General features: G+C 43.4%; 1 protein-coding gene across 3 annotated transcripts in view; it reads left to right on the top strand.

Moving 5' to 3' along the window:
* The window catches only part of afap1l2 (actin filament associated protein 1-like 2), a 31,437-nt gene that overhangs the window by 3,467 nt on the left and 12,356 nt on the right, over positions 1-15,614 (top strand). For 2 of the 3 annotated variants that reach the window (XM_027024915.2, XM_027024914.2), the window contains exons 2-4: positions 12,949-13,077; positions 14,147-14,218; positions 15,423-15,514. In XM_027024915.2, coding sequence (XP_026880716.2) covers positions 12,949-13,077; positions 14,147-14,218; positions 15,423-15,514 — 293 coding nt within the window. Of the gene's footprint in view, positions 1-12,261; positions 12,327-12,948; positions 13,078-14,146; positions 14,219-15,422; positions 15,515-15,614 lie in introns of those variants that run through there. The other variant, XM_035533290.1, reaches the window with a different exon arrangement.

Consider the following 15,614-nt stretch of genomic DNA (forward strand, 5'->3'; position numbering starts at 1 on the left):
CTTCATTTTAAAGACAGAACCAGGATTCATCGATTGAACTGTCAGTGGTTAAATACTCAAAAAGATCTATGTCGCATCACCAAAGCATTTGACTTCAACAACAGTTTGGTACATTGGGTCTACCTAGTTTAATATTATTGCAATACTGTGCATTCTGAACTCAGTGTGCATGTTTTTGCTTAATATATTAAATTTTCACTGAGGTTTGCACCACCCATAGTGATGACCCAGGTGACATGGGAGTAATCACAGGACAGTGTTTTAGTTCTGGTTTGGGTGCAGTGTTTCTGCAACACTACGTTTTTGTCCCATTTAAAGGCCCCCCCTCCCTCCTCCCACGAGTCACGTGGTATGGCCTGCCAGGTGCCGGGGATTCACATGTGTCGTTTGTAGCCACGCCCTTCATGATAGCACAAACCTGCACGGGGTTTAGTGTTCTGTGTCTGTCTGTATATAAACCCCTGCTAGTGTGTGCAGCGTTGTTGGTCATTGTTTGCTGATGTCTGTTAATGTTTGTGTAGCCTGTGTACAGTTAATGTGTAGTCATGTCCATCGTTAATGTTGTGTGTGAGTGCCACCGTCGTCGTACACGTTCAGTGTTAATAAATGTCTTTCACTGTCGAGGGAGTCTGTGCGTCCTGCTCCGCGCCCATCAGCACTCCATGACAGCTTGGCTCTGCTTGAATACATTATATTCCCTTATCCACTGCTTTTGGGGTTGTAAAGACTAGAAAACAGTTCAAACGGTTCAAAATAATAAAAGTGATCAAGTTATTCCTTTGACTTTTACTTTATTTAGAGGTCTTATGTGGCCAAAACAAATGCTGATGGAATGGAATTGACTGAGTGACCTGTCATTAACCAATCATATATCACTTAGCCTTCTAGATCAAACTCACTGATGCTGAGCGAGAGAGAGGAGAGCCAATTTGATTCTGACTGACTGTCTGTGTCTCACTAACGGAACAATTCATTTGTGTACATTCAGTGCACATTGGGCTTCATATTTTACTCCTGCTACCAGTACAGTATAACTGATAAAATGCTCAATGGAGTATTTATCCTGAACTCCACTGTACGCCTCCTCATTGACTTGTGACACGTTAAAGCTAATTGCATGCAGCTTAAATATGCTTTCCTGCTATGTGCAGTATTAACCTGGCCTATGATGAGTTTTGTTGGGCAACAGTGTTCCCTACTTACCTGTAGCCTGTGCTATTATCTGTCGGAGTACAATTTATAAAATGGCACCTTGAGCAATATAGCAGTTAAAAAATAGCTATACATAGCTGTAACAGTTTTATTTCCTGTAACTAACTAAACATCAAGGAACAGAAGAGACACTGGCAGGTGTATTGCTTGTCTGACGTATGTGAACCTATATCAGGTATTCAGTGGACAGGAGACAAATGTTCTAGATAATGAGAATGGGCACACGTTGTGCAACAAATGGAGTAATTCAGTGCCAGTAACTATGTGTTTTGGAAACATGGAGAGATCCATCTGTCTTGCATTGAGACTAGGGCGACGTGTGTGCAGTGCAGTGTGACTTAGATTCCATTTTACACAACGGCCATATCCAAAGCCATCGCAGATTTCCCAAGGCTGTGATCCATATTTATCATCTGTGCAGCAAATGTCAGTCAGGACTAGACACACCAGTTTTATGACTGCGAAGGGGCTAGCATCACAAATGCAAGTCCGCACGTGAAAAGAAACCGAAACATGAATGAGAACGTGAGCAGGAGAGCCAGAGAGCTGTATGGGAGCAGTAGCAGGCGGGGGGGGGGAGGCTTTGCAGCGGTTTAAATCAGCCACTGGCGTGTGAAGTGTTTGCTCAAAAGGAGAAGAGGGAGAGTCCAAGTGAGGCCATTGTCACTGACCCAGGAGGCACGCTACAGCATCTGTTCCTGTTTTGCTTCCCTGCAGACAATGCAGCCCTACTGATGCAGGATCAGAGAGGCCTCAGTCCCACTGACCAAGCCACTGACCCACACTGGTCCTGCACTCTGACAGCAGCATGTCCGCATTAAAGAAGCGTGCAGTTAGAAATGTTGCGTGATGGCACACGCATACACACACACACACACACACACACACACACACACACGCAGACTCTTTCTCTCTCTCTCAATTGTGTGCACACAAATTTTATGATATAGAAACCTAGGATATAATTCTCAAAACAATGGAAAACAAGGTGGATCAAAAAGAAAGGCTTGTGTTGCATTTTCTTCTTTTTGCAGTAATTGAGTAGAGGAGACCGCACTGTATTCAGAATGCTGGTTTATGTAGGAGTGCTGAGTGACATCCAAAATGGGGTGTTAATCACTGCCTCTGACTACCACTGAGGTGTACTTGTTAAGGGGGGGGGGGGTTGGGGTGGGCTTCAGAATGCAGGGATACTTGTTTACAACACACTACAAAGATAGAGATCATCAGACACAATTCATTGAGATGAGATGGAATGCCTATGTATGATTATATCCTTCTCTCGGCCAGGAGACAAACCAAGGAAAGCTCTTTATTCCACAATTAGAGCCTGAGGGTGACATCCCACCCCTAAATAGTCAGTGATAATTCACCTTCTTGTAGCTGTGTTGTGTGTTAGGTTTAACACTAAGATGCAAGCCCATAGAGACTTAACAGATAATATCTATACCTGATATAAATATAGCCCACCCCCCCACCCCCCATATGAGGGAAAAAGCATAAATTACACTAGTACAAATTACAAAACAATTTTTAGTAATAAATGTGATAATTTATCATATTCCAATAATTCTTATACTTTGTGTCATGTACCTTAGTCAAATATAATTATTTGTCATTACAGACATAGTCTGTAACATCTACTTGAAATGTAAAAGTGGCATAAATATCTAACAAGGAGGACATTAATGATATCAATTTAGGAGTTAGTGTCCTGTTTTTTTTATTGTTGAATTCTCTAGAATATATTTTCACTGGCCACATCAGAGATGGTGACACGATGCATGGAGTCTATATTTTCAGCAGAAGGAGAAACCCATCCACATTTCCACTTGTCATCTTGGCTGCTGTGTTAGATTCCTGGCGATGGGTAAGATGAACACATCCATGCGGGAATTAAGTTTGGGGTTCCACCATACTGAGGAGAATCAGTGGACCAATCTGTGGACATTTATATGTCCTAAGATGTGATTTTGCTGAGCCAAGTTTGGTAATAAGTAACTGGAGACAGCCTTGATCCATCACTGCATGTAATGAACAGACAGCCCACCCAGCACGTTTACAGCCATTCAGAACCTGTGCTCAGTAAAGAAAATCAATTATGGATTTTCCAGAGGAATATCAGAAAACCCCTAAGGTAGTGTGTGAGATAATGTCTGAATCATGATTGATAATATACAATAATAATAACAAGCCTCATTTACGATAAGGGATTAGTGATCTGTGCCTCTGTGATTGTCAGCTTATTACATGAGCTGATGATAACAGAGATGTAACAGAATGTGACAACACACTGCTAATGATTGTGGTAAGACCACTGGACACAACCAGTAACTGCCAAAGCATTTAACTGAGCATCTATCTTAGCTGAGTAATGTATTGGGCGTAGCTAGCGACCGTGGTCTTGCAGAAGACAAGTAGTCATAAAGCCATTATGTTAATGAACATACAAAGGGGTGGGCAGTTTATACTGCACAGTCCCTCATGCTGGGCTGGATGTTAGAGCATCCTTGAGCTCTTTAAATGCAACTTTACTGCGTCAGAATCCTGAGCACTATCTGTGTTGTTGGAGGATCACAGGCTAAATTCGGGAGTGTACCTTGTATGTGTACCTTAATTAGCCCTAATCAGGATGCCTTTACCTGCCAATTAATTTATTATACATGTTTTTTTTCACATTGCAGTGCATCTTATGTGTCATGTGTGCTCCAAGCACCCAGCAGGGGCTACACATCCTTGGGCAGGTGAAGAGAGGAGATTGCATCTTGGATGGCACTCTGAGCAGGAGCTTTCTGAATCCAATGTGGTCTCTTCTCTTCAATTGATGCAAAAAGAAGAAAATACAACACTTGGGATATGTTATAAACAATCATAAAGACACAGCATTATTTCCTTAATGCTGGTATTCCAACAAATTACTTTTCAAGCAATTTCACCGGTGCAGACAAATTTCCAATATTGGAATAAAATCGTGAAAGTTTTACTGTAACGATATAGGCTAGAACCAGATGCTTACAGATAACATCAGTGGGAGTGGTTCTATTAATAAAGGCGTAATCCAGGGCTGAAGTCAGATAACATGTGAAGGTCAGAAGACAGAGAGAATGCAAGCAAAACAAAGAATGAATTCTAACAAACAGGTTTAAATAGACAGGCTGATAATGAGAGACAGGAGAAAACAGTTAGTGATCAGGAGAGGCGGATCTGCTAAGAGTGTGGCATTTGGTGTGGAGTGACAGAGGAGCTGCAAATGGGTGTATGCTGGGAAATGGTCAGGGCTAGGAAGCATGATAGTACCCTCCCCCCAAGAACTTGAAATTGCAGACTGACAAGGATGGCCATGATGACCACCACCCGTGCTCCAGGAGGAGGCTTGGGACAAAAGGCTAGAGCTGCTGAAGAATTACCCTTCACAGGTCCTGGGTTACTAGAGTGCCTCCTTGGGTAACATCTGGGGCAAGGTACAGGTCTCTCTGGATGGAGTCAGTGGTAGTCACCAACACCAGATCCAGGACATCCCGCACTGGCCCCCAACATCTTTGCTTGGGACCGTAACCCTTCCAATTGAATATGTATTGCAGCTGATCATCCCTTCTCCTGGAGTCCTGCTACCAACAGACAGCATAGACCAGGGAACCCTCGACCTCCATTGAAGGGGGTGGCGCAGCATTGGGTAGTACTTCATCCGATGAACCTGGCATAACAGGCTTGAGAAGTGAAACATGGTAGGAATTAGACACATGATAATATACAAGTCGAATTGATCAAGGTCATTATTTTGATCTGTTTTTTGACTTTGAAAGGTCCCATGTACTTGTGTTGGAGTTTTCTATACCCCTCAGCAAACCTGAAGTCCTTGGAAAATAGCCAAACCTGATCTCCAGTTGGAATTGGGAGCCTCTTACCAACATCAATCTGTGTGAATCTTGTGAGGGGGCTGATAATTGAGAAAGCATTCAAAGGGGTTTAGGCTGGTGACAGAACTAGTGAGGGAATTTTGGACCACTTCAGCCCAAGGCAGAAATTGACTCCAATCAGACTGATCGGCATGAAATCTCCCATTTCCTGGTTGACCTGCTCACACTGACCACTGGACTGCAGGTGTTAGCCTGAGGTGAGACTGGCTGTCACCCTGAGATGTTCTACAAATGTGGACCAGGTTTGTGAGGTAAACTGGGGTACACAATCTAATATGACCCCATAAAAACAGAAGACGTGATTAACTGGACTCCACAAGAATCCTACCACATTAAGGATCGATGTTTAAGACTGGAATGGAGGAAGGTCAGTAACAAAATCCAACAGCAGATGTGACTATGGATATGACTGAATGTGAAAAGGAACTAGCTTGCCTTTTTTAGACAGTACAGGAGGTTACAAATGTATGTATATTGGCCAACATATTCTCCCATCAGTAATGTATGGACAGGAGTTGTTGAGTTTGCGTCTCATGAAGATGACCTGAAGATAAAGATGAGTAAACCCAAGTGACGTGTTGATCTCTGTATAAAGGAGTAATGTAACATTTGTCAACTGGACATTTTGGGGGGATTGACACATATTCTAACTCCATATCGATCTATTCAGCAATCTCCAATCCAATGGAAGCTACTAGGCAATCAGGAGGCAGAATATCCTCAATTGGGGTTTCTGAAAGGGGATTCTCCACTAAGCTTGGTACTTGGGATAGTGGGTCTGCCTTTGTGTCACATGCAATGGGTCAACAGGTTATAGAAAACTAGAGAATAAGGACCAATGGGCCTGTTGGGGTTAAGCTGTGTATTGTTGTATAGATATTCTAACGTCCTATGGCCCATTAAGACCTGAAAAAGGTGATTAGCCCCCTCTAGTCAATGACACCACTCTGAGTTTGATGGTGTGGAGTTCTTGATCACCTATGCCTTAGTTCCTCTCATCTAGATGGAGCTTGTAAAACGCTGATGTGAGGGCTTTTTAAAATAAATGCAGTGTCAATTCCATTGTATCTTAAGAAGAACAGTAAGCAGAGTGGCAATACTGCTGTAGTTCCTAATAAATCATCTATAAAAGGTAGCGAATCCCAGAAATTGTTGTAACTGACTTGAATTGGTTAACTGACTTGGTTAAATGACTGGGATAGGCCATTGAGTAACTGCCTCGATTTTTCTATCATACTGTGTGTGGTCATGGATGAGACTTGAAGATCAACCCCCTCTTAAAGAAACTCATCACGTTAGCACGTGGAAGTCGTCCCATGTGCTGTCCAGGGACTGAAGCATGCTGAACACTCTGATACAGCAATGGGGCAGTACATGACCTGCTTCTCCACAGTACAAGCAGAGGCTGTTTTATAGTCTGTGAAGCCTTCTCTTGTGGGCCAGATGGGACATATCACAGGCCATGGCTTCAGACTGGTTGTCCGACTCCACAGGTTCCTGGGCTAGAATAGGACCAGGACCAGTTTGGCTTGTCCGCAGACTCTTACATGAAGATGAATCTCTCTCTTGAATTAATCTAAACCCTCCAGATATAGACCCTCATCCCTGCAGGCCAGTTCAGACAGTATTTCTGCATGTAGACCATTGCAATAGTCTACCAACAGGGCAGATTTATTCACCCACTACCAGCTGCCAACATGTGAAACTCTAAGGCATAATCCAACACTGAACTATGACTTTGGCATTTAGCCAGTTTAGCCTGTAATTCTTCCTTGGATCTACCTTCTCAGGGTGATCAAAATTGTTTTGGAATTCTTGATAAAAGTAGCCTTAAGGTGCAAGGTATCCTAGGTCACACAGCCATGGGCCAATCAAGTGCCTTCATCAGGCAAAACACCACAAGTGAGACACATGCCTGATCTGAAGTAGGAGGGGAGTTGTTAAACATAAGGAACATTGAAGAAAAAAGCCCTTGCATTCATTAGGCCTTCCGTTGTAATTGTCAGGCTTTGCTCACAAGAAAAACAGTCTCCTGCTGTCCAAAAATCGCAGGGGAACTCCGAGGCTTCTGGGAAATACCTGGGGAGCATATGGACTGCAGGGCGACCTATAGCTCATTTATACTCTACGCTATGAGATGTCTCTCTGTCCAAGAAGTCTCCACCTATTAGTAATAGCAGAGTTAAGAGCTTCAATATCCGCCTTCCGCATGACGGTGAAGTATTGTGTAACTATACAGGCTAGAACAAGATGCTTGCTGATAAGAAGAGTGATGGGCAGAGATAAACGCTTGGTATGCATGAAACAGACACGACAAAGAATGAATGCTAACAAACAGGTTTAAATATGAGAAACAGGTCATAACAGTTAATAATCAGGAGAGTGGCAGATCCAATGAGAGTGTTGCCATTGGTGGAGCTGTGTGGCATAAAGGAGCTGCTTTTGGGTGTATGTTGGGGAATGGAGTGAAGGCTCGAGTGTGTGACATTTACTAGTGCTGTGGCGCAGTCCCGCCATCTCGATGATTTGGTGTAGGGAAGCGAGGAGAGCTGTTTTAAGTCTGATTTAGTCTGTTTTAAGTTAACAAGGAATCTTGTTGCAGATGCCCAGCCTTTGCAAAATCATGGTCTTTTACTAAAAGGTCAGTGACTACAGACACAATATCTATAAATTTGAAAGGATGTCAGATTTTAGTCTTTTAAAAGTCTTTTCAGAGTCTTTTAGTGTGTGATTAGCATAAGTGGAGTATACAGCTGCACCCAATCTCTATCTGGAGCGCTCCCCCCGGCTGATACATCAACCTTCTCAAACTTCTGAGTGGAATTCTTCTCTGTTGCTCAGCTCTGGTTAAACACACTGCAGGACATTGACTCTGAACTGGGTCATGTTTTCACTTTCGTACTGAGAGCCCAGCTTTTATTATAACCTCACAGATATTTCAGTGAACAACAGATTATTTTTTTCATCCATACTAAGTAATATGTTGGCATCTGTGTTCATACATTTTCAGTTAATGCTCCTAGTTAAAATTTGTCTGCTATAGGATTAAAGCATGTTATATTTCTCTTTATTTGGCAGAACATTATTGAAGATGCTGCTTTTCTCTGTGGAAGAAATAAAGTGCTGATATATTTGGCAGTGGTTTCCTAGCCATCTCATCCATAAGCAGTGTGCTTTCTGAACTCGTGATTATACAGAGCCTGGCCAAAGAGAATATTTTGGCTGCATTTGATAAGGAGTAATTGTGGGAAATGGAATTTGTATTGCAGTTTTTCAGTGAAATCTGATTTCCTTTAGCCAGTGGTTTAATCCTGATTGCTTAACATAAATAAACTGAAATGAACAGAATGGAGCCGAACACTCAGACTGCAACACTGTGTTCCAAAGACCAACCTGGAGCTTGGAAGTATACCAGCTGTTCGAGTACATTGCTGAGAATGTCACAAGCATCATTACATCACTTGCACTGGTTCAGTTGACTGGCCGTTCATAAGAGCTCTCAATTCATCATGTTTTACCCCACACAGTGCGTTTAACTGTTGTTGTATTAATTATACATGGGTGGGTTTTGTGGACTTATCTGCAGATTCTGAAGAATTAAAACACGTGGAGACCAAAGCTACAGCTTCCATTCTACTATTGTATCCAATAAATGGCATGTGAGGGCTGTGTGTCTCTCTGTGGCTTGTGTGCTCTCAGTAAGTACCGACAGTCTTTTTAATGCGTTTATTGAGAGAAGCGGCCTTGGCATCTCGTGTCCCTAGCTTATCCACTGTCACTAGCAAAAGGTCTCCAGATAAGTGTGAGAAATAAAGAGTCTCGTGTGGTCCTGATTAAATATTAATTTCACCGGTAACTGAAATCTATTTTGCTAAATAATTTAATGCATTTGGATGTATGATAACAAACTGTGAATTTTGGTAAGGTCATGATTAAGTGCATAAACAATTCTCACATTTTGTGTCATGGAACGTTCCCCCCAACCCCATGAGTCACGTGGTATGGCCTGCCGTGTGCAGGGGGGTTCACATTTGTTTGTAGCCACACCCTCCATGAGGGCGCACACCTGCCACCTGCACAGGGTTTTTGATGTTAAGTGTTTGTCTATTTAAAGCCCTGTCAGTGTGCACCTCATCGTTGGTCATTGCTATTGTCACTGTTAGTGTTTGTGTAGAGTGTCAGTAAACCGTTAGCGCTAGGGTTATTGTGTGTATAGTCTCTGTTAAATGTTCTAGTCATCGTCGTTAGCGTTACGTGTATTCACGTTCACTGTTAATGTTATGTGTGAATGCCACCACTGTCACCTGTGTTTTATGTCATTAAATGTTTCACCAAATCAAGGAGGTCTGTGCATCCTGCTCCGCACCCTGCGGCACTCCGCCCACCGTTACATTTTGACAAATAGTCGGTAATACTTTATAAAAACATTATAGATACATTTATACTGTGTTATATGGCATATATAATATATAATGAACTATAACAGGTTATGTATCACAAGTAATAATGCATTATAACACACACACACACACACACACACACACTCGCACATTATATATATGAGAAGACGATACCAGGTGAGTAACTGCAGTGTACTTAAAAAGTGTAGAGATATATGTTGCAATATTCTGTCCTTCAGGGAAGTAAACAAGGTTTCCAGAGAATAACAATCTTTCAGATAAAATAGGTTTCCAGAGAGCTTCATCTTCACAGCTAACACCTCCTGGACAATGCTGTGCCCTAGGGGGATCTGAATGTTCTAGTGCAGTGAACATTGTTAAGAAAAATCACCCAAGTGCATATTAACTTCACCTGCTTTTTTTAAATGTTCCAACACAAATTGTGCTTTTGAGTCAAAGAAATGAGGCACTTAATTTTAGGACTTGTGTTGAATATGTGTCTAAAAGCAGGTCTGTGGACACCAAAACAGAAGAACCTAGACGGAGCGGTTACATGCCCAATACGACACGGGTTTAACGGAGGCTTTCAGCATTCCAGGCCACATCACTTTCACATCTGCTTACGATATCAACTGCCAAGAAATTCTTGCCGTAGCTATGACCCTTGTGTCCTCGCAGAGAAACTGAGAAACATCCTTTCCACACTTATCTGTGATTAATCTTTGCATGAGAAGGAGGAAATGTTTTACCTTAGCTAACAGGAAATCCCCTCAGGCTGCAAAAGCAGGTACCAGTGTGGCCAGTTGAGACCGGCACACAGGCGCTGATTCCTTAAACTTGATCAGCCTGTATTCTGATATTTCCTTTCTTCCCAGGAATCTCAGTAAAACTGTTGAGCAATCACTTTGCTTGCAGTCCTTGAGAGTGTGAGGACATAGCTGGCTGCAGCGAAGCAGCCTATAGGCAAGCCTAATACCTGCTGCTACTGGGAAGTGCGTGAGGCCAGCGCAGGCACAGGTTTCATTGTTTTGAGGAAGCGATAGCCCCATCAGTACTTACAGGGATGTGGTGGCGTAGTTTCAGTGCATAGGGTCTTTGGACTGTGAATTGGCAGGAGACCAAGCCATAACCCAGGGAAACAGAAAGCATTCTGGCCCGTAGTCAGCGGACTCTACATTCTCATGGTCCCTCTGGATAAGGGCATCGAAGTTAGCCTCTCAAAACACACAGAAGGGTAAGCACTGGGAGAAGAGCTCCATTCACAGCGCAGTTGGAGGTGAAGGCACATTGCTGCATAGATCAGAAATATTTTAGGGTCCTGTAGACTTGCATGTGATCTTAAATGAGAAAGGTCTGAGATCTCTTATGTCTATAAAACATGGTGGTGTGCAATGTAAAAAGGAAAGTCAAAAGTTGCGTTCTGTAGGCAGCGGTGCGTCTGAGACACGCGTACACCACCTCTCTGCCGCTGGTGTAGGAACGTGCTGCACGCACATCAGTGAAGTCAGCGCTCAGCGCTTCTAAATAAAACAGAGGTGGTTGCTGTGGCAAGCGGGGCCAAAAGCAGTTGAGATGTTCCTGCTGCTAAATGGACTGCAAATGTTTACCTTAGAACCATGTTGCAAATGAAGTTGCTGTTGTAAGGTTTTTTACATTGCAAGTGCTTGTGCTTGCAATGTATCAGCAATAATAGGAAAAAAAAAGAAATTTTATTTGACTAATTCGTTTTACAACACATGAATAATGAATGCTTAATATTGAACTTTTTGTCTTATGTTTATATCATATGTTTACATCTGATCCTAACTGGGTGTGCTGTCTAGCCTAGAACATAGTAAACCTCCATAGGCATATTTGGAATTGTAATGAAATAATTCCAGAGCTCCTTAATGACAAAGCTAATTATCTCTTTGCCTTGGCAGTCAATGTTTTCCAGTACATGTTCCACCTTCAAGCTTGGAACACGGAATACTGGTGCTTAATTTTGCAGCTTTTTAAAAAAGGGGTTGATGGGCATCATTACAGTCTTTTTAACATTGTTACTGTGTTTTCAAGTAAACGTTGTGTGAAAGTGTGCTGAGTAGGGAAACTTGATATGACATGAGGTAATCTTGGGCATGAGTTCACCTTTATAGCAACATGTGCTGCGATGACATGGCGAGGCTCATGCTCTCTGCAGACTGACTCAGCGCTGAACGAGGGCGCACAGAGAAGCCCCGTGTGCACCCTGCTCTCCGGCCAGTTCGCCTTACGCTGCAGAAAAGCTGCGCCTCGGCACGCTTTCAAGTGCCTGCACCGCTCCCGAAGACGCTGGGACTGCCTGCAGGGAGCGAGCGGTAGCTGGAGAAGCTGGCAAACAAAGATTTGCAGTTGTGGGAAGACGAGCGTCAGAAAGCCATGCTGCCCAGAGGCCCCCAGTTAATATACATCCTGGTTGGGAAGTGATCGCGGTGAACACGGTGTCGGAGAGTTTTAGATCGCAAATCCGAGTTGTTTATCGCCCTGCTTGAGTGGTTTATGGTTTCTTAGTGTTTGGGTGATTCTGATCGCTCCACAATAGTCTCACTTACTTTCCTTTTCACCTTCTTTGGACACTCTGGGTTCAGACATGAAGCAGAAAGTGAAGGAGTAACAAAAGGAACACACGGTGTGGAGCACAGTGGACGTCTGCGTCCAGCGGCCTTTCAGGGCTCTGTTACAGACTGAAGCCATGCAGGACACACCCTGCCCTCTCCCTGGGACCTGTACCTCGCCCCTGTCAGACCGCAGAGATGTGACGGGACGCCAAACGCAAGAAGTCAGAATCTTTTATTCGCCAAGTTTGAATAAAGGGATAAAGAGATTTCTCTTGGTGCAGGTGTCAACATAAAATTAAGGACAGTAAAATAAATAGAGAAAGATATACTTTATATAAACAATTTTTTAGACTATATTTGACTATACCGATAGACTGATACAGAAAGGTTTGAATACATGAGCTCAAATGATCATTCAAAAACAAATGACAGCTTCGAACTAAATGTCAGCAACAGACCTGCAGTATTTCCAGTAGACGGGCTACTACTACCTTTGGTTGAAATGTGGAAGGATATTAACAATGGTTGAAAAAACACAATTCAGAACCGCAAATTATTTCCTGTGTAATGAAACTCTTAATTTTTAAAGTAACAGCACCTCAGATAAAATGAAAAAAAAACAACATCTGGCTTTAGCTCGCTCTCCTCTAATGATCACAGGAACTCTACTCTATTTAGAGTAGATTCTAACATGCCTAGAGGGTCCAATAACCCAGCTTGCAACTGACATGAACGTGATTTGAATCTATCACTAATGAAGGCGTTTTCCCAGCTCTGGAGTTTTCTCCTCCGGCGTGCCGGAGCCCGAAGGCCGTGCTCTGACTGTGCCATGTGTCCCCGCAGTGCTGGATCAGCTGCTGGAGGAGCTGCAACACTTCCTGAAACTCCTGGACGGGGAGCACCTGAGCGGCACTGCCGCTGTGCGGAAGGGCCTTCTCGCTGAACTGCTGCAGGCCTACAAGTCCTCCAACGGTACACCACCCCCGCCGACTGACCGCAGGGCATGTCTGGACCTCCTGCGTAATTGCACCCTGATGATTGCATGCCACATAGTCCTCTTTCTTCATGATCATTGTTTTCCTTCATAAAGAGACATTGTTTTCCATGCTGTGTTGTCATGCATGCTCACTTGGTCTAGCGCTTCTTTCATACATTAATTGAAGTATTTGTGCTTGTGCATATATTATTAGGTTTTGTTGTTGTTGTTTTGTTTGTTTTAGGCATGGCAGTAGGCCTTTGGGTTTAGGCTTGGGCTTCTGGACTTCCTCCTCTGGCTTCAAACTGTATTATTTTCCAAGGCTGTTTTTATCCTCCAGGGACACTCACTTCCTTTGAGTAGCAGTTTATAAATAGCCTTCATTTCCATCCTTCAAATCCCAATCTGTTTTCACTGTACCAGTAAAACATATTTCAGCTTAAGTGTGCAGTTATTTCTCCCTTCATAACCATATCAAAGCAGACTGCCCCCTGTTTGACACATGGGTATCTTGGTTACCTGTAGCCTGCCAGATACCACATTATTGAAAATTGTAACAGCTTGTCCTTTCAGCTGTATACAGTTTCAGAAAATTATTCTGATCTCCTAAAAACTCTAAAATACGTGTCTGTACCTCCAAAGCTATCCAATAAAAGTGACCCACAGGCTTGGGTTGTAGAAGGATTTTGATTGTAATGGGTCCCAGTGCCCTGTCTTTGATGCAGACATAGGTTGGGGCTCAGGAGACATAGCACAGAACTGTTACTGTTTGTCTCTGTGATAAAAGTCCACTGTGTGCTAGAAGACACGATTGAAGATTAGGTGTGATCTTTTCACTGTACAACGGAGTGCGAGAGGAGGAGGTCTCCATAAAAACGGGATTTGGTGCCCCCACACATTCTTACTACACTGTTCATATATCTAAAAAGCGGCATTTTGGGAGACTCATGGGCATAATAAAGCATTATGAGTAATTGTGCATGGGACTTTAAACTTTCGGTCTAGCAGACACTTCATAGCAGGTTTGTTTTGAGCTACACAGGCTTTGTTCGTGCTGTCTTTCAGGAGGAGATGAAGAATACATCTACATGAACAAGGTTATTGTCACTGGGCAGAACCATGACAAAACAGACAGAGGTGAGTCTGCATTTCCCACCACAGCCCTTGTTTACAGCAGAGAATGACATCAGGCTCAGGTGCCCGACAGGCTGTTTGAAGAACGGCCTAAGCAAACAGAGCCTCAAGCTTGCGCTTTTGCAGTGGTGAACGAACGCATTTCTCATTTCTGCTTTCCTACAGCTTAAATAAACAAAGTGTCCACTGAGTTCAGACCTAATAGTGCTGAAAGGCCCGTGATTCTCAGCAAGGTGAGGGGCTGTGGGTTAAATGGTGCTCTACCCCCTACACTGCACCAGCAATACTTCCTGTGTATTGCTCAGTAACGTCCCCCAGCCTCTCAGAGCCAGACCCCCATCTGAGGTTTTGCTCATCCGTTTAGATTTCACTGAAGAATGAGACATGTGGAAAACTAGCCTTCACATTCACATTGCGGCTGTCTAAGCCACACGACGCACGCGCAGGTCAGTGGCGATAGTACTCTTTGATCGGTTTACAGTTCTTGCCGTGGTGTGAGAAACTCCCCCTTTTAAGAGCAGATTTACGAAAAGAAATTCTTTTGGAGGTTGTGAACCAAGAAAAAGTGACTCTTGACTCTGTCTGCTGATAGTTAGCGACATGTCTGTGAGATATTTGTGCAGATATGTGCACAGTATTTGAATAGCTGGGCACTGATATGACTCAGGCCCAGTACATTGTGTAAAGTCCAGTAAAGAACCATTCATGACTGCAGAAAAGCAGAAGGTGTTCGGTGAAGGGTCTATGATCCTGGGCAAAGCGCATGCCATCGTACTAACTCCTCACTCCTAACTCCCTTTAGTCTGTCTCTCTGCAACTTTGGTGTTCACCTCGCAGCAAGCCAGATGTTACAATTTGGAAAGTAAATCAGAGAGGAATGTCTGATAGGAAGTACTCGAGTTTGGCCATTAGCTCTTAAAATACCACCACAGGCTTCTTAAATTAACTGCAGAGGACTTGTAGCGTATACAGATGGCTTGACGGATGCAATGTCCAGTCTCTGATCCCACTCTCTCCCTCTCCTTCTCTCCTGCTGTACTGAGATAAGAGATACAATATACATTGTGCATCCATGCTGCTTATGTACACTTTTGCTTTACATTTTAAACATCAGCATGTCTGACCAGACATTTTGACATCTGCTGTGTTTATCTGCTTTTCTCTCCTCTCTTATTGGCCTGTGCGTACGATACGATACACCAATCAGAGCACAGAGCAGAGGCAGAGGCCAATGGACGAGCGGCAAAGCCCATCTTCGCACCACAGAAGAGTCTCCCAGAGCTGCCTCTGCCCAGAACCGTGAGTGATTCCCACTTTACAACAGCAGGGCAGTCAAAAGTCAGACAAGCCAAGCCACACCAAGGATACACACACACATCTAACACAGATCCTCCTCACA

This window comes from Electrophorus electricus, chromosome 14 (genome assembly GCF_013358815.1).
Source record: "Electrophorus electricus isolate fEleEle1 chromosome 14, fEleEle1.pri, whole genome shotgun sequence".
Taxonomy (NCBI): Eukaryota; Metazoa; Chordata; class Actinopteri; order Gymnotiformes; family Gymnotidae; genus Electrophorus; species Electrophorus electricus.